The following is an 18,227-nucleotide window of genomic DNA, read 5'->3' as shown; positions in this document are numbered from 1 at the left end:
CAAGCTTTTATAGAAACTGCCCAACCTCTGCGATTGGGCAATCTCAGCGGAAGTATCTCCTCTCTTCACCACTGATACGCTCCTTTCTCTACTCTCCATGTCTCCACCAATCGAGCCTTGACATTTCTTTTGGGGGCGGTCTCCCGGACCCGACACCCGAAGCTCCACCCTTTTGCAGAGGCCATTGAACTTAACTGTGAGCGACGGATACACATAGCCAATCAGAGTCCGATCTGCAACATAGAGTGATTCTGAAGCCACCAATCCCGCCCCGCAACATCTGAGCCGCCGGAAGTCGTAGTTTCTGAAGAGCCTCAAGTAAGGCGGCCGCCTGGGGCCCCGAGAGGCAGGGAACTGCAAATCCCGGCGGGCACAGCGTCTGAGCGCTTCCGGCTCGAACGTCCTGTCCCTTTCCCGGCCAGCGGTAGAGGGGGCACGATGAAGCGGGAGGGTGGCGCTGCGGTTCCCGAGCTGCCAAGGGCGGGTGAGTGTCCTAGCGGGGTGCCGGGCCTGGGGCTCGCGCCTTGGGCCCGCGCGGTGGGGCGAAGGGCCGGCGTGTTGGTGTCTGGGGAATGGGTCGGGCCTGGGGGGCGGGGCTGAGACGCGCCGGGGTCTCCCCCGTCAGTCCGTCTGTCTGTCAGCTGGTCCGTCACTCACTCCCTTTCTCCATTCTCTCCTTTATTCATTCCTTCTTCCTGCGTTTACTGATCGCCGCCGGGTGCCCAGCACTATCGTAGGCGCGGGGAGACTGCGGAGAGCATGATCCCAGTTCTCCTAGGCTCTTCTCGTGCAGGGTTTGTCACCTTCGCCACTCTTGATACTTCGTGCCCATCATTCCCTGCTGTGCCTTGTAGGGTGTTGAGCAGTATCCCTGGTGTCCACCCACTAGATACCAGTAACCTCCCCCACCCCCGAGGTGACAACCAAAAATGTCTCCAGACATTTCCAAGCGCACCCCCTTTGAGAGCGGGTGATCTAGAGAGGGGCGCGGGATTGACAATACGCAGACACAGTCATGAGGATTTGTGATAGGTGCTATGAAAAAAAGAAGCAAGGTGTTGAGAAAGAGAGTACCGGAGGCTCCTGAATGGCTTGGGGAGGGGGCACCTACAGTGAGCATCCCATCCTGGAAAGTTGCTGGAAGAGCTTTTTGGGCAGAGGTAGCAAGATGTGCAAAGGCCCAGGGTGAGGAAGCTCAGCGGACACCAGCGGGTACTGGCAACGTCGTGAGAGGTGAATTGGTGAAAACACACCAGAGTGCAGGATGGGGATTATATTGTGCTTACAAGGGAGGCTGTTGGAGGACTCAGGCACAGGAGAGAGGGCATCAGATCTAAGTGTAGTAAAGAGCCTCTGGTTGTGAGTGGAGAATGGACTGCTGGATTCAGTGGGGAAGTAGGAGAGAGCGAGGAGGCTGACTTGTGTGCAGAGGAGAGTGGGTTGGAGCCCTCCTCTCCTAGTTCTCACTGGGTCTGGCTGCCCGGGCCTGGTTGTCTTGAGCCAGGTCAGGGTGGTCAGCTGCGGATGAGTCTGGGGTCCTGCTGGATCGCACCCTGCTCTAGTGGGGAGGGATTCCACCCTACTTTGCTGTGTCCCTTGCTTAGAGCTCTGTGCTGCCCAGCCTGTCAGCACACCCTTCTCCCATCCCTCAGACCCCTCCCCCCCCCCACACAGGCCCCCTCTCCTGGGGCCTGCCCACCCCCTGGCCTTTGCCAACTATGTGGACTCTCTCTTCCTCGTTCCTTTTCTTGGGCCTCTCCCTTCCCACACCCCTTCCCCTCTCCATCATAAATTCCCACTTTCACTGCTCTGTGCATTCAAGTTTCTCCATGGAAACCCCAGGCCCTGTGTCTCAAGATGCCTGCATTCTATAGCAGTACTGTCTCCAGGAAGCCAGAACCTCCCTCTGGGGGAGAGCAGGGAAAAGGGCAGTCTGGCTGAAAGAGACAGGCTGGGAAGGAGCATAGGGCCTGGCCTGCAGTGGATGTGAACCTTAGCCAGTTGGCTGGACAAAGGAATGGACAGTTTGGGAAATGGAAGAAGATGCAGTTGAAGGGCCTGAGCCACTTGGGAGGCTTCAGCAGCCCAGACATGGTGATTTGGCCTCTAGCTGGCATGGCTTGGGGAGGGGCTGGCTTACATGCAAGGTGGAGCTCCTCAGTTTGCCCGCGGCAACAGAGGAAGCAGAAGGAACAGGGCTTTGGTCAGCCTTGGCCGTGACCCCTCGCTGGCTGTCTGTGCCTGGGGTGGCCTCTTGGCTTCCATTTTCAGTTTTCAGGGAGGAGCTGATGTCAGTGGAGCCTTCACTGTTAACTCACATGACATCTCTCACAGTTCTTTCCAGACTTGGGTACATCCACTCCATTTAATAGGTGAGAAATCCGAGGACCTGGCAGACAAGTAACTTGCCCAGAGTTGCACACCTGTTAAGTGGCAGAAGCAGAATTTGAACTCAGGTCTGAGTCTGGCACTTGTGGGTGGGCACCTAGGACTTCAGACCTCTGGCTCAGACCCATGAAGATGGACCCACCAACCCCTCTCAGCAGATGCCTTCAGTGTCCGCTGTGCACTGGCCGTGGGGCAGAAGAGGTATGGTTGCTCCCCAGAGGAGCATGGAGTCAGGTGGGGCAGGCAAAGCAGGAGGTGGGCATTGGGGGGTTGCTGACGTCACTGTGCACACCTGGCCCTTGGCCGCCCTAGGCAGGAGGAGGCGGGCTGTCTGGAAGCCTTTTGGAGGGGTGAACAATCCCAGGAGCACCTAGGGAGGGCACCCAGCGGGGAAGGAGCAGCCCAGCAGACACCAGGACTGGAGGAATGTGCCAGAGGGCTGGATGGCGAGGGCTAGACGGAGGAGTGGGCTGGGCCAGACCTCTGCCCTCCACGCTCCCGGTCACCTCCAGACGCAGATCTGGTCCAGAGACTGCGGGCCCTTCTTGACTTCTACAGGGGAGCAAGAAGGAGGAAGCCCAGGAGACAGAAGCCACACAGGGAGCAATGAGAAAACGGCCAAGGGAGCCTGGAGGTGCAGACTGGGCCCAGGCACTGCTGGCCACTTGGCTCTTGGGCGAAGGCCCAGGGCCTGTTTCCATGAGTTTAGACCCACTAATTTAGGAACATGCTTCCCAGTTTCGCGCCTGCAGTTGAGGCTAGGCTGGGCACTGAAGTGGAGGGAAGGTGTGGACAGGAAAAAGTGGCCCTGCAGCCGGACACTGAGATAAGGGGATGAATGCCACCTCTTCCCAGAACATTCTCTCCCTGCTCTGGATCTGGCCAACCCCTTCCTCCAGAAAGCCCTCTGGATGTCCCCCAGGCTGGGCCAGGTTCCCACCTCATACATGGCCGTCAGATGTGGGAAAAAAAGGATGGGGAGATGAGGCTGGCCCCAAGGGCACTGGGGAAGGGAAGGCATTCCCATTGCCAAGTGGGGGTTAAGGCCAGGCTGCAGAGCAGGAGAGACTCCCTCCCTCTAGCACAGGGGGCCGGGGAGGCTGGGGAGGCTGGACCTGGACAGGAAAGGCCAGGAGGCTGGGTGGAGGGTGCAAGGGGGCAGAGCCCTTGGGAGGGGAGGTCACAGCAGGTGTCTAGGCAGGCAGGTTTGAAACTTCTGGGGAGTCCGGGCTGTGGATACTGAGGGAAGGATGGCAAGGTCTGGGCTGAGTGCTGGGAGGGAAGGGAGGCCGGGCAGACCTCAGATCAGGGCCTGCTGAGGGGGTTCCCAACATCACACCCTGCCTACTTGGGATGCAAAAGGCATATGAAGGGGACTCCAGGAAACAGCCAGGGGAAGTGTGTGTGGCTTTGCTATGGCAACCGGGCCTGTGTCTATAGGATTTGGCAGCCTGGCCTGGGCTTGGGCCTGGGGGACTGGAGGCCCAGGGAAGGGCTTACTGGGGGGCTGTGCAGTCTGCAGGTGATGCCAGGGGCTGCATCTGGAGCTCCGGCCACAGTCCAGCCAGCTGGCCACCCACAGCTCCGTGGCAGGAAGGGCCGAGGATTCCCGAGCCACCCACGCTCCTCCCTGGGGCAGTCGGTGCCAAACGTATGGCCTGATGGCATTTGTAGGGCAGTCCCCCCCCTCGCTGGCTCAGCATGTGCTGTTCAGGGAACCCCACCACATCTGCTGCCTGGGGCTATCAGAGGAGCTGCCTTGAGGTGGGGCTCGGCCTCGTCTGGCCACCCCACTGCCGCTGCCCCCAGCTCTGGCATGGCCAGCCTAGGCCGCCGCTCCACTGGCTGCCAGCCACGGGACCATGCCTAACCCACACCCCCTCTGGGTACTTCCTAAGGGAAAGGGGGGTCATGTCCCACAGTCCTGAGGGTGAGGCCCCAGAAGATCCCTTTGGGCTCCCTCCAGGGGACAGGCTGAGGAGGGGCCCCGATGGAGCTGGCCTGCCCTCCTGCGCAGGCTGCTCAGAGAAGGGGGCTGGTGAGGGGCTTTCCTGAAGAGGGGCTGTAGTGGAGAAGTGCAGGGGCTGGGGCGTTCTGAGCAGATCTCTGGTTCCTCATTGGGTGGTGGGTGCACTGCAGGCCCCAGGAACCCCTTAGACATGGATGTGGGTGGACAAAGACCCCTGGGTCTTGATCCCTGGCTCAGGCGAGGCAGGGGACGGACTGCTCCTGCATGGACCCTAAGCATCCGTAGGTCCCACTCTCCCATCAGCCTTATCCAAGGTGGACAGCCCCATTTCCATCAGGACCTGGGGACTTTTCTCTTTCTGGGATAGAATCCCTGAGTCCCTCCCCTGGGCTCTGCTGAGGCACCTGGGAACAGGAGGTGTGGGGACTTGGCAGGGAGTGGGGAAGGACTGAGGGGAAGCCCTTTCTCGCCCTCCCCAACCCCAGGTCTCCCTAGTCGGCCCATCCCACGGCTTTTCCCAGTTTGAGAGAGGCCAGGCTCTGGGTTGGGTGAGGATTCTTGCTCTAGTTGACAACTTCCTGCCTGCCTAAGAGCCTCGGGCTGACTGTGGGGTGGGGAAGAGGCCTCCTCCCCTGGGGGGCCAGGGCACACCCCCAGGACAGCTGGGCCCAGCCTCCCTGTAGCCCCAGCCAGGGGAGTGCTGCGTGTGCTGTTGCGTTTCTGGGGTTTTAGCCTCCAGAGCCAGAGAATACTGGGGAAGACTATTATTGCGAAATGCAGCCCCCAGGGACCGGCCTGAGGGCAGGCCGAGGGCATCTTGCTCAATTCCGAGATGCTCTGGATGCAGTCTCTGGTTCTGGTTCCGGGTGGGCGGGTCGAGCAGGGTCTTCCCCCCACCCCCCTGTCCAGGGCTGGGGCTGCACACTGAACCCTGTGAACCGGGAAATGGTTCCCTCCCTCCTTCCCTCACTCAGCTTGGTTCACGGGCCAGTCTTGTACGTCCCCTACCGGGTCCTGTGTCATCGCCGCGAGCCTGACCGCTATTGGCTGTCTGCGGACTTTCCGGCCCGATTTGCATGTTGCCCTGCGGGCCCTGCGTGCCTTTCTGTTTACTTCACTTCAGAGTGCAGGACAGCCAGACGCCAGCTCTGCCAGGCTGCAGCAACAGGCACTTGGGCACCCGACACCGAAGGGGGGCGGACAGCGGGCTGGCTGAGGTCCTGGGGGAGCGCCTGCTGTGGTCCTGGCCACCCGGACCGTGGGTGCCGCTTGCTGGAGCCAGCAGATGGCTTCTTGGCCCTGGGAGCTTGCACTGGAAGGAGCAGATGGATTGTAAAATCCAGGTCAGTGTCAGCCAGTGGCCTCCCTGTGACACCCCCCACTTCCGCCCCCGTGGTGCTAAGGCTGGAGCCAACCCTGGGTTTCCCCAAAGGGCGGAGCTTTTCATGCTGATGCGACGAGTCTTGGAGCTCCCACGCTCCACTGTCTGGGCCTCACCGCAGCCAGAGTGTCCTTACCGCAAGCGGGGCGGCCCCCAAGACTTCCTGCTTAGCGTGCAGACTCGCAGCGGGGCTGGAGGTGGGCTTCTGGACAAGCCCCTTTCACCCCTCTGCCTGAGGGCCTGGCGCTGCCCACTCTCAGGAGCCCCCGTCTCTCCCCTGAGAGGACAAGCCACCAGACAGCCTGCGCTGGGGCAGGCAGCCAAGCCCCTCGAGTCACAGCAGGGAGAGTGGTGGGCAGGACGGGGGGGCTTTGGCCAAGCTCTCAGGACCCCCTATCTAGCCAGACCCACAGGGGCTCAGAGCCCTGCGGGGAAGGTGCCTCATGGCAGTGCCAACTGCAGGGGCTAAGAGCCGCCCTGTCAATGCCTGAGTCTCAGAGTTTGGGAGGGTGGCGTGCAGGTGGCATTTGAAGGGGTGGGCAGCTTGGGAGCACGGTGCAGTGGGCGGGATATGCTTGAGAGCCCACCCCCTCCCTGCAGACCTGCAGGCCGGGTTGGGGGACCATTGGGTGGGCCCCAGGTCACACTGCTTGGCCATGGGGGGGTGGGGCGTGGACATCGCTAGATGGTCCAGCTCAGGAGGACCTGGTGTAGAAGGTGCCAGAACCAGCTGGACTGTACAGTGGCTCTCTGCTGGACTCACAGTAGGGGGCAGAGAGCATCTCCTGCCTTCTCCCACAGTGCGGGGGCTTAGCAGCCCTTCCCCCCTGGAGCCTCACAGTCCTGCAGGACTCCAGACCACAGGGTGGGCCCCTGCCTGCCACGTGGCCCCAGGAGCAAGATGAGCCTGACCTCCTAGAGCAGTTCCTGATGCTGGTCTGATGGCTGGGCCGGGCACCAGGCAATGAGCCCACAGTCCAGGGGATGCTGCTGGGGGTCTCCTGAGGTGGAGAGCTCAAGTGGGCCTGTTGACAGCAGTCCTGAGCGTGTGACCTTCCTCCCCGTGGCGAGCTTGGCTTCAAGCCGGCGGTCTCGTGGCTCTCAACACAGCCGACCGCTGCAGGGGGAGACTGTGCTCCTGGCTACAGACTGTGGAGGGTCCTGACATGGGGAAGACCGCTCCCAGGGGGTGCCTGCTGATAGGGCCACCACAGGGTGGGCGCTGTCTCGGGAATGGAGCAGCTCTCCCTGGGGTCCCGTCCTAGTGTGAGCTGCTGACTGGGTCTTCTTTTCTTTCTAATCTCTTCCTACTCTGTGGATACATCTGGGCCTGGCCAGCTCTCTCAGGGCCCATCTAGCCCCTCTCTTCTTGGGTGGGAGTCACCAGAGACCTGGGATGATTCCCACCGTGCCTTCTCCCTGTCACCCCAGCCCTTGAGACTGGGTCACACTGGGGCACCCTTTGTTCCTGGAGTGGGTGACCTGCACAAGGTCAAGAGTCAGAGCTCTTTGCTCCTCCCCTGCCTGAAGGGGCTTTCTGCATGTGATGAGGCTGGTGAGGGGCTGGGCTCCAGGTACGTCACCCACAGGTTTTCTGTGGGCATGGCCAGCATCCCCGACATCCTGCAGACCAGGCAGCTTCGGCCTGACCACACCTGTCCTGGCAGGAAACAGGCCTGTGGCTTTGTCCTGCTGTGTATACCCAACCTTGGCCCCAGGGACATTCAGACCTCGGACCCAGAGGAGCAGACAGACCAGGGGTGAGGGGCTCTCCAGCTCGGGTGGAGCTGGTGGGCTTTTCCAAAGGGCTAAGCCTTAAAGCAAGGTAGAACTGAGTGTCAGCTGCCTGCTTGCACCCAGGGTCTCCTCCTTTCCTCTGGCCTGTGCACACCTGGGACGGGAGGGAGGGGAAGGGACTTTGCCCGCATGGACCTGCCCTTGTTGGGATTGGTGGTGGAGAGAGACTGAAGCGTGCCCTGTGGTGGACTGGCCAGAGGGGGCCTGCCTGTGTGGAGCGGCCCCACCAACTGACAGGGGCTTGGCCAACACCTCCAAAGCCCTTCATTTGTGCTCCACCCATAGGGGATGCTGCCCGAGGACCTTAGATGCCTCTCTAGAGCATGAGCTCGGGCAAGAGCGCCCGCTACAACCGCTTCTCCGGGGGGCCTAGCAACCTTCCTACCCCAGACGCCGCCACCGGGGTAAGGGGGACACCCTCGGGGAAGGGTCTGCCTCTGTGCACACCCCACATACCCAGGGCCCCAGAAGAGCTTCCAGAGCAGTCCTCTCCCTACCTGGAGGTCCCTCGGGTGGGCCATGCCATGTGTGTGGTTGGCATGTCCGAGTATATGCACGCATGTGGACTCGTTAGTGGGAAAGCATGTCAGCTCATGTCTACGTGTGTGTCCACATCCTCGCTGGGGTCAAGGCCAAGTCTCATCTGTTCTCTCTCCAGAGCAGAATGGAAACGACCTTCGGGCCCGCCTTTTCGGCTGTCACCACCATCACAAAAGGTGAGCCTGTGAGCCCAGGCCAACCTGGGCTGGGCAGGAGTCCCCCATCCCGCTCCCTCCTGTTCCACTGCCCATCCTCCTCCCACACCCCCACATCCTCCTGCACCTGCCTCCCGGGGCCTCGCCTGCCGCCTCTCTGGGGTGGGCTGCCCGACTTCCCCGGCACCACTTTGCACACCTGTCCTTTATCAAGTGACCCCTGACTCGTCCCACCCAGGCTTCTAGCAGCCTCTGAAAGGTCAGGACTGGGGACCAGGCTGGGCATGGGGAGGTGATAAGAAGTACTCACGGGGTCCTTTCCCGAGTCTGGTCCCATGGTTGAGCCCTCAGCACTGTGTGTTCTGGGAGGTGGTGAGGAACTAGACCACTAGGACACAGCCTCATTCCCGAAGACACGAGGGCATGGGGCCCCTCCTGTCAGGACCGGTGCTTCTGGGGAGCAGTGTGTGTTCTTTTGCCTTTTCAGGACTCTGCCCCTCGTAGGAGGGCACCAGCTGCTAATTAGTTTTTTAATTGCTTTTCCATGGTATCTTCTGGGTACACTTTTCGGCGGGGTCACCAGGCTGCCGTGGACATCTGCTCACACAGGCTCCTTTTTACCGCTGGGTGACCCCCTCGGGGGCTGTGAAAGAGCTCTCTTTTTTTCTTAGATGTTCTTTTCTGAGGAAAAAGCAAATAAACATACCCCTTAATTGCATCACCCGAGTAATTGTTCTTTAATTTCTTATCTACTTTTGGAAACCATGTAGCACCCTGTCATGGCAGTCAAAAGCTCCCGGGCAGAGAGTAACGGGGGCCTGTCTCGCCTGTGGCCAACCCAGCGACCCCCTCAGTGTCAGGGATGGTCAGAGCCAGTGACCAGGCACGAACAGTTGCCTCGCCCAGCCCCTCTCATTACAGACAGAGAAACTGAGGCCCAGTCACAGGGCAGCCAGTTGAAGCCTGGATCATGAACCAGGCCTTTGGGGCTGCTTGTTGACATCTGGCCCTGGCTGGGGCCTGAGACCAGTGTTGGCCACTGTAGGCCTCTGGCTGCTGCCTTCAGGGCCTGTGAGGCTGGCTCCTGTTCCCACGTGGACCCCTGACCAGTGCCTTCTCTGGGCAGCCGGGGTGACGTGCAGGAGGAGGAGGGACATGCCTTCAACAGCCTTCCCTGTAGGAGGCCAAGAGGGCCTGTGGCCGGTTCCTGATTCTGGCCGCACCAGGGGAGGAGGTGGGCGGAGAGGGGACCTAGACCACCAGCCTGCCATCCTGGCCCCACCACGTACCAGCTGAGGGGGGGGCCTCGGACCTCTCTGCCCGTGGGTGGCAGGGCTGGGGCTGGGAGCTTCTGGGCACAGCACTGGGACTGTCCAGGGCAGGCTGAGCCTTGAGGGTGAGCTGCAGGCACTGGTTAGACCTGGGGAGGCAACCACAAACCCCAGCCCAGCCTCCGCCCCTGCCTGGCCCATCTGCGAAGGAGCCCACTGCCTGCCACGGTGGTCAGGCCTCCCCGCACGGCCCGGCTCGCAGCATCTCAGCCCTCTTTTCTTCGCAGCCGATGGGACGAGCACATACAAACAGCACCGCAGGACGCCCTCTTCCTCCAGCTCCCTCGCCTACTCCCCGCGGGACGAGGAGGACAGCATGGTAGGTCTGCGCCTTGCTCCCCCGTCCCCACCCCTCCAGAGCCCGCCTCCCACCATGCCCTCCCTCCAGGCGCCCGGGGCCCAGGAGGAGCTGAAGGTGGGGGCTCAGCCGCGAGCTCAGGTCAGAGGGTGAAGCAAGCTGGTGTCAGTGGCCCAGCATGTGCGACACCCTGAGGCCTGCGCATCCATGGCTGGGTTTCCAGAGAGAGGCTCAGGTGAGGGTGGCTGAGCCAGAGGGTGTGGTGCCTGCAGGCTGAGAGGAGGCAAGTTTGGCTCCATCTTGTGGGGGTGGGAGCCACAGAAGGTTCATTCGGGAGGGTAACAAGATCAGATCCCCATTTTTTTTTTTTTTTTTTGGGCTGCGTTGGGTCTTTGTTGCTGCACGTGGGCTTTAGTTGCGGTGAGTGGGGGCTAATCTTCTTTGCGGTGCGCAGGCTTCTTATTGCGGTGGCTTCTCTTGTTGCGGAGCATGGGCTCGAGGGCGCACAGGCTTCAGAAGTTGTGGCTCACGGGCTCTAGAGTGCAGGCTCAGTAGTTGTGGCGCACAGGCTTAGTTGCTCCACGGCATGTGGGATCTTCCCGGACCAGGGCTTGAACCTGTGTCCCCTGCATTGGCAGGTAGATTCTTAACCACTGCACCACCAGGGAAGTTCCCAGATCCCCATTTTTAAAGCTTCCTCTGTTGCTGAGCAGAGGATGAATGGGTGGGTTGCCGGGTAGAGGCAGAGGCCCCGAGTCTGGGGTTCCTGACGAGGGAGACGGGGTTCAGCAGGTAGGGAGAGATGGACAGGCCCAGGCTGGGGTCAGTGAGGAAGGGCTTTGGGTCAGAGTTGGAGCTGGCTGTCAGTGCCCAGGCCATGTGGCCAGGGTCACAGTGGCCATTCCCTGTTTGTCTGTCCTCGCCCGGCTCTGGGACTGCTGCGGGAAGCGAAGGCTGGCCCGGCTGGTGGGCGCTGCCCGGGTGAGGGAGGTCCCTGTCTGCGGGCATGCTGGGGACACTGATCTCTGCTGCACCCGCTCGGGGAAGCCGGGCCCTGGAACTGCACGGCCAGCCTCCCTCTGTCCGCAGTGGGTCCCACACCCCAGGCTGGCGGGGAGGGGATCATTCCAACAGTCCCCACACCCACAGAGGCTCAGACAGAGGCAGCCAGGCCCCAGAGTGGCTGGGACCTAGAGGGGGCAGGTGGGCTGGGCGTGGAGGCAGGAGGTTTATGGCTCATGAATGAAGCTTCGGGCCAGGAGGGGAGGAGCGTGGAGAGCGATTGCTCTTGGAGTATCTCTTCTGGAGGGTTCCAGGCCCAGAGGGGAGGAAGGGACAGTACCCCTTGCCCTGGCACTCCCCCAGATCCGTGTTTCTGGTGGCTCAGGCAGAGACGAGCACCCGTGGCCCCCCCTCCTGCTCTCAGAAGCTTGGCTGGGGTTTGGTGGGGGTGTCCCCGCCTCCCCCCAGGGAGCCTCACTGGCCTGGGCTAGTGTCCCTGGCCAGGACGGCCAGGCGGGCGGCTGAGCCCAGCGGGCACCTGGAGCCCTGCAGCTTCCCGTGGCCAGCCTTCCACCCCCTTCCCTCCAGCAGTCTGGGGGCCGTGGCCACCCCCGCCCCAGGATTGGCTGCTGGAGGTGTCCCCTCTGCGGCCTACATTCCCTCACGGGAAGCAGGAAGCAGGCCGAGCGTGTCCTCGTAGAATTGAATAGCAGGAAGTCTCTCCATTTACACAAAGAAAGTTGGCAGATGTGAGCAGGCATCCCAACCACAGGGCCGGGACTGCCAGGCAGGCGGGGCCTGGGCGTCACACCGACTCCCCGCGCATAGCCGGGCCGTGGGCTAAGTGGGCGCCCACTGGGACGGGGGTCCGAGCCCGGCCCTCCTGCCAGCTGACGGCCGCCTGTCTGCCCGCAGCCCCCCATCAGCACCCCGCGCCGCTCTGACTCGGCCATCTCTGTCCGCTCCCTGCACTCGGAGTCCAGCATGTCCCTGCGTTCCACGTTCTCTCTGCCCGAGGAGGAGGAGGAGCCGGTAGGTGTGGCCGGGCAGGCTCGGTGCAGACTCCAAGGGACCCTCCCCGTCCTGGGGCGGTGGGGGCACCTTCCCCGCAGGCCCTGATCGGGGCCCCTGATCCGCACGGGTCCACGTCAGGGACTCGGGGGGCTGGGCTGGGTCCCCCAGGCACGTTCTTCTCACTCCCCACCCCGGGGGCTGCCCAGGCATCAGCTTTGGGAATGAAAGGCGGGTCCCACATGGGGCCCTTTCTAGTCTCTGTCCCAGGGAGAGGGTAGGTGTCATGGGGTGAGGGCATGGCTGGAGGGGTCCTTCCTGCTCAGGTCTGCTGGAGCTCAGGCCCAGCCCTAGCCTTCAGCGGACTCCTCCTCTCAGGACACACCCCGGCCGAGGTGCTTCCACCCCAAGAGGGCAGCCCAGGCCCGCAGGGGAAGGGGCTGGGTGCCCTGGGTGCCCGCACCCATGTCAGCAGTCCCAGGCCCCACCCTCACCCAGCCCTGCCTGTTCTAGGAGCCGCTGGTGTTTGCCGAGCAGCCCTCGGTGAAGCTCTGCTGCCAGCTCTGCTGCAGTGTGTTCAAGGACCCTGTGATCACCACGTGTGGGGTGAGGCTGCCCCTCCCCGACCTGTGCAGCACCGTGAGGCCCCTTTCATGGGGAGCCTTGGCCTCGCTCACAGGCCTGGTCTGGCCCCCAGCAGGTGCCCTTTGCAGTGGGCACGGGGTGGGGGCAGCTCTGCGGCCACACCCCAATCCGCCCGTTGTCTCCACAGCACACCTTCTGTCGAAGATGCGCCTTGAAGTCAGGTAGGGCCCTCTCAGCCTAGGCTCAGCCACCTTTATTCCCCAGCGGCGGGGAGGTCCCTCCGGGGAGGTCCAGCCTGGGCCCAGCACTGATGGAGACCCTGGCTGCACAGCTGCTTCTCCCTAGTCCTCCTGCAGCAGTGGTTCCTGGGTGACTGCTCGGGCCAGGCTCAGGCCAGGCTCAAGACCTTGACGAGCATGGCAGCTCAGAGCCTGCCCCACGGGGGGTGTGGGTGGGCCTTCTGGGCACAGCGCCCACTCTCTCGGACGCTGCCCCTGCTGTCAAGGCTGCCAGCCTTACCGTCTCAGGCCTTAGCGGCTGGCCCAGGGCTGGCCCTCTCCATGCTCTGTCCCCAGCTCTCTTGGCCCTGCCCCAGACTCTCAGGTCAACTGAGAGGCCTCTGCCACCACCTGCTCACACAGTGGTCATTCTCGGTGGCCCAGCCGTGCACCCTTTCCCGTTCCGGGCGCCCCAGAGGGAAGGTAGATGGGTGGATTAGGCCCCTGACAGAGGCTCAGCCCACCCAGCTGAGAGAGCGTGTTCCAGGCCTGCCGCCCACCAGGGAATGGTCTCCCCCAGAGCAGCCTGGCCACAGTGCCCAGGGCAGGGCTGCCAGGGGAGATGGTGGCTGGGTGGGCTGTGGGGTCAGCATGCCCTCCCCCCCAGAGAAGTGTCCCGTGGACAATGCCAAGCTGACGGTGGTGGTGAACAACATCGCGGTGGCTGAGCAGATTGGCGAGCTCTTCATCCACTGCAGGCACGGTTGTCGGGCAGTGGGGGGCGGGAAGCCCACTGTCTTTGAGGTGGACCCCCGAGGGTGTCCCTTCACCATCAAGCTCAGCACCCGGAAGTAAGTGCCCCCCTCCATCCCCAGTCCCCACCCCCCAGGGGTACTGAGAACTGGTGCCCCTGGGGACTCAGCCTCCCCCCACCCACGGCCCACCTCCCCCAGGGACCACGAGGGCAGCTGTGACTACAGGCCTGTGCGGTGCCCCAACAACCCCAGCTGCCCGCCCCTTCTCAAGATGAACTTGGAGGCACACCTCAAGGAGTGCGAGCACATCAAGTGTCCCCACTCCAAGTACGGGTGAGTGGGCGGGGGTGGGCACACGGGGCTGCCCCGGGGTGGGGGTGGGCGGGCCTGAGGGGGCGAGTGGGCCTGGGCTGGCATTCACGGTCCCTCCTTCAGCAAACCTTGGTTGAGATCCGCCTGTCTGCCGGGCTCTGGGGAGACGACCTTAGCGGGAACCACACCATCGTCTATGTAATTACAAACCGAGGTACAGGTGCTGAGGAGACCTACGCACCATGGGAACACGGGGGACGGAGCGGTCAGGGAGCTGCGGGTGGTTGGGGAAGGCACGAGCTGAGAACGAATGCATGCGTGGGCACGAGCCAGGCAAAGACCTGGGTGAGGGCTTCCGGCAGCTGGCGGAATTGAGAGCAGAGGGGAGGTGGGGTGGGAGAAGAGGCAGCAGCTGGCTCTTTAGGGCGGAAGCTGGTGAGGTGGTGGAGGAGCCCTTGAAGAGCTCTGAGCAGGAGTGAAGTGACTGGATTGCTGGGTAGAAGCAGGATGGGTAGGTGGGTTGGTGGGCATGCAGGTATGCAGAGGATGGTGGCCCATCGGGGCTGCAGTGGGCACAGAAGTGGGATTTGAGAGAGATTCTTGGGGTTGGGGAGGCAAAGGGAAGGGCCCAACTGGGCGGGCAGTTGAGCAGGTGGGCAGGGCAGCTGTCCTGTCCCTCCAGGTGCACGTTCATCGGAAACCAGGACACGTATGAGACGCACTTGGAGACCTGCCGCTTTGAGGGCCTGAAGGAGTTCCTGCAGCAGACGGATGACCGCTTCCACGAGATGCACGTGGCGCTGGCCCAGAAGGACCAGGAGATCGCCTTCCTGCGCTCCATGCTGGGCAAGCTCTCAGAGAAGATTGACCAGCTGGAGAAGAGCCTGGAGCTCAAGTTCGGTGAGAGCCTGGGCCAGAGGTGGCAGGGGTGCAGCCCCTCCTCCTGGTCCCTGACACCCTTCTCCTGGTCCCTGCTACACAGATGTCCTGGATGAAAACCAGAGCAAGCTCAGCGAGGACCTCATGGAGTTCCGGAGGGACGCGTCCATGTTGAATGTGAGCGGGCAGGGGCCAGATGCAGGGAGGTGGGGTGGGGTGGGGGACACAGGACCATCTCTCAGCTTGGGTCCCAGCAGGAGGCTTGTTCCCACTTATGATTAGGTGTCTGTGCTGGGAGGGCTGTTGCTGCATCTGCCCTGCCCCGGCAGAGCTCAGGCCTGGGGCCATGGAGGGCTGTGGAGCCCCGCCCACCCCACCCTCTGCTCTACTCTTGGCCTCGCAGGACGAACTGTCCCACATCAATGCACGGCTGAATATGGGCATCCTAGGATGTGAGTATGGGCCCACTGCCGCTCCCGCCACCATCCCCGAAGCCCCCTCCAGTCCCCCCATCACCAGTTCCCCCATCTCTCTGTAGCCTACGACCCGCAGCAGATCTTCAAGTGCAAAGGAACTTTTGTGGGTCACCAGGGCCCCGTCTGGTGTCTCTGCGTCTACTCAATGGGGGACCTGCTCTTCAGCGGCTCCTCTGACAAGACCATCAAGGTGGGTAGGGTCCTGTCTAGGGGCTTGGCAGCCTGGCAGGGCAGGGGTGGGCATTGTACACCAGCCTCTGCCAGCTCCAGGCCTGCCAATGGATGGGGCTTTCTCCCCTCCCCCCATGCTCACGTCATTCCTGCCATGGTGCCCCCTGCCACTGGGCTGACCCTGCTGGGACCTGCCCTGATCCTGGTCTCTGCAGGTGTGGGACACGTGTACCACCTACAAGTGTCAGAAGACGCTGGAGGGCCATGATGGCATTGTGCTGGCACTCTGCATCCAGGGGTGAGTACAGGCACACGTGTGTCCACAGACCACAGGGCCCATGTGGAGCTGGGGATGGGAGGTCCTGTGGACCGTGAGCTTGAGTCCGTGGCTGCGCATGTCCTAGAGTGGCTCTGTCTGCTCCTCCTGGGAGACGCCCTCGACCCTGAGCAGGGCTGAATCATGGGTGGCAGCATGTGGGCCTTCCACCTCTGAAGCTGTACATTCACACAGCAGAGCCTTGGCCCTGGAGAGCCTCAGGCAGCCAGAGGACAGAGGTGGGACCAGAGAGTGGAGGCAGGGGCTCAGCTACTGCTGGCCGACAGCCAGAGCCCGGGGCGCAGCACCACAGAGAAGCCTGCCTGGCCACCCCGTCACTCCCAGGGTGCCCCTTCTAGACCTTCCCTCCTGTCTTGTGTCATGAGGCTTCATGTTGTGGGCATGAGTGTGTGAGTGTGTGTGTATGAGAGAGAGATGCTGGCTCACAGGAAGCAACAGCTTGACTGCCAGCAACACTAACAGGGGTAATTACCTCCCAGCTCAGCTGTCAGATGCTTGCCAGGCAGGCACGGGGCTGGGCCTCCACTTCCAAGGTCCCCTCGCTGAGACAGGAAAACCGAGGCTGGGCTGAGCAGTGATCCTGGCAATGGCCCAGGCTGCTGGTTCCCAGTGGCCAGTGCTCCCCCAGCCTGGCCAGGGCATTGTCAGCGAGGGTACTGGCTTCTCGCACCCTGACACCTTGGCTTTGCTTCCCCAGGTGCAAGCTTTACAGCGGCTCAGCCGACTGCACCATCATCGTGAGTGGGGCCGGCGGGCGGGCCGGGACCCCCAGGCTCGCTGTGCCACTGGGACCTGGGCTTGGCCGGGGCCTAAGGCTTCCCGTCCTCCCTCCCGCCAGGTTTGGGACATCCAGAACCTGCAGAAGGTGAACACGATCCGGGCCCACGACAACCCGGTGTGCACGCTGGTCTCCTCACACAACATGCTCTTCAGCGGCTCCCTGAAGGCCATCAAGGTCAGGCAAGGTGGTGTACGTGTGTGCGGGGCGGCAGGGTGCCGGTGCCTGCCCCCCAGGCCTGCACTCACGGCCGCTCCCACAGGTGTGGGACATTGTGGGCACCGAGCTGAAGCTGAAGAAGGAGCTCACCGGCCTCAACCACTGGGTGCGGGCCCTGGTGGCCGCCCAGAGCTACCTGTACAGCGGCTCCTACCAGACAATCAAGGTGCACCCTCCCTGTGCCAGCTCCATCTGCCCTGCCCCCACACTGCCAGCGTGGGGAGACCCTCACATGCACCCTGGGTGGTGGGTGGGCTGCTGAGAGGCCCAGGGGATGAGGCACCTGGCCTGGGACTAAGTGGCCCGCACTTGCCCATAGATCTGGGACATCCGGACCCTTGACTGCATCCACGTCCTGCAGACATCTGGCGGCAGTGTCTACTCTATTGCCGTGACGAATCACCACATTGTCTGTGGCACCTACGAGAACCTCATCCACGTAAGAGTGGATGCCAAGGGGCAGGGTCTGACTCTGGGCCCCTGTCTTAGTCTGTCTCTCTGACCTGCCTGTGCCACCCCCTCAGGTGTGGGACATTGAGTCTAAGGAGCAGGTGCGGACCCTGACAGGACACGTTGGCACTGTGTATGCCCTGGCGGTCATCTCAACGCCAGACCAGACCAAAGTCTTCAGCGCATCCTACGACCGGTCTCTCAGGGTGCGAGCTGGCCTACCAATGGTGGGAGGCTCAGGGCGGGTGCCAGGCCTGGGCGGTCCTCATGTCCCATGTGCCCCCAGGTCTGGAGTATGGACAACATGATCTGCACGCAGACTCTGCTGCGTCACCAGGGCAGTGTGACTGCGCTGGCTGTGTCCCGGGGCCGGCTCTTCTCAGGAGCCGTGGACAGCACCGTGAAGGTCAGTGCCTTGGCTCAGGCCATCCAAAGGGGCTGCATGGAGGGAAGCGGGGGTGGGGGAGTTGGGATCTAGCGGCCCTGGGCAGGGGGCAGTGAAGGGCAGGTATGGACAGCAGCTGGCTCTGGGGCTGGATGGCCAAAGGGGCACCTGAAACAGAGCCTTTCCCCTGCAGGTGTGGACTTGCTAACAGAATCCAGGCCAGGTCTTGGCTTCCTCTGGGCCTGACCTAGGCCTGTCTGAGTCCGGCGAGCCACATGGCTGGTCTTGGGGTCTCTGCCTGCCCCATGGGAACAGGCAGGCAGACTCAGCCAGGCAGACAGTGCCCTCCCCGCCCTGCGCCCAGTGAGCCTCCCTCTGCTTGGCCTTGTCATCGTCACTGCCAGGACAGTGCCCAGCCCGTCTGGGTGCCAGGTACGACGCTCACCAGGCCCACCCTCCATCCCCACTCCAGATGGACTGTGGGCCTTTTTACTCACCTTTTCTACTGTTTTTAGACTGTATATAAATTTGATTATTTCCTGATTGAAATAAAAGCTGCACAGACTGTGGCTTTGAGTGGGGATGGTCCTCAGGGGGAGGAAGAGGCCACCTGAGGACGTTGGGGAGCACAGGCACCAGCAGCCAGTGGGAGGGAAGCTGGGCAGGGACCACAGGAGGCTCCTGTTGACATCCCCAGGATGTACACTCTTGGTGACTTCTCCTCCCTGTCAGGAACAGGCTAGCCCCCCACTTGCCCCAATGTACATACCCCAAAAAAGTGAGCCAGGCA

At 62.4% G+C, this 18,227-nt stretch overlaps 1 protein-coding gene across 9 annotated transcripts; it reads left to right on the top strand.

The window, feature by feature from the left end:
* Positions 1 to 349: 349 nt before the first annotated feature.
* TRAF7 (TNF receptor associated factor 7) lies at positions 350 to 18,006 on the top strand. Of its 9 annotated transcripts, XM_028166443.2 has the most exons (22): positions 360 to 484; positions 2,335 to 2,589; positions 7,821 to 7,939; positions 8,194 to 8,251; positions 9,789 to 9,880; positions 11,777 to 11,893; positions 12,386 to 12,478; positions 12,645 to 12,678; positions 13,343 to 13,526; positions 13,629 to 13,763; positions 14,425 to 14,642; positions 14,725 to 14,798; positions 15,025 to 15,073; positions 15,160 to 15,287; positions 15,484 to 15,566; positions 16,303 to 16,342; positions 16,444 to 16,560; positions 16,646 to 16,768; positions 16,922 to 17,041; positions 17,127 to 17,258; positions 17,339 to 17,458; positions 17,631 to 18,006. In XM_028166443.2, exons 3-22 carry the CDS (start codon positions 7,859 to 7,861, stop codon positions 17,643 to 17,645), a joined length of 2,013 nt encoding a protein of 670 aa, XP_028022244.1. In that variant the 5' UTR covers positions 360 to 484; positions 2,335 to 2,589; positions 7,821 to 7,858; the 3' UTR covers positions 17,646 to 18,006. The 9 variants fall into 9 exon arrangements, with proteins under 9 accessions (XP_028022242.1, XP_028022244.1, XP_007181718.1 ...); XM_028166441.2 differs by lacking the exon at positions 2,335 to 2,589 and having other exon boundaries at positions 350 to 484; XM_007181656.2 differs by lacking the exon at positions 7,821 to 7,939.
* Positions 18,007 to 18,227: the final 221 nt, after the last annotated feature.

This window comes from Balaenoptera acutorostrata, chromosome 15 (assembly GCF_949987535.1).
Source record: "Balaenoptera acutorostrata chromosome 15, mBalAcu1.1, whole genome shotgun sequence".
Lineage (NCBI taxonomy): Eukaryota > Metazoa > Chordata > Mammalia > Artiodactyla > Balaenopteridae > Balaenoptera > Balaenoptera acutorostrata.
Note: the sequence above shows the minus strand (reverse complement) of the source record. Positions and strands in the feature narration are given on the sequence as shown.

What these genes read in the sequence shown, in the direction of transcription:
- TRAF7 (XM_057529247.1), top strand. Translation starts at nt 5,132, where the DNA reads ATGCAGCCCCCAGGGACCGGCCTGAGGGCAGGCCGAGGGCATCTTGCT. An exon ending in AGATGGATTGTAAAATCCAG is followed by an intron (nt 5,701 to 8,198) that starts GTCAGTGTCAGC and finishes TCTCCAGAGCAG; the next exon opens with AATGGAAACGACCTTCGGGC. An exon ending in CCTACGAGAACCTCATCCAC is followed by an intron (nt 17,042 to 17,126) that starts GTAAGAGTGGAT and finishes CCACCCCCTCAG; the next exon opens with GTGTGGGACATTGAGTCTAA.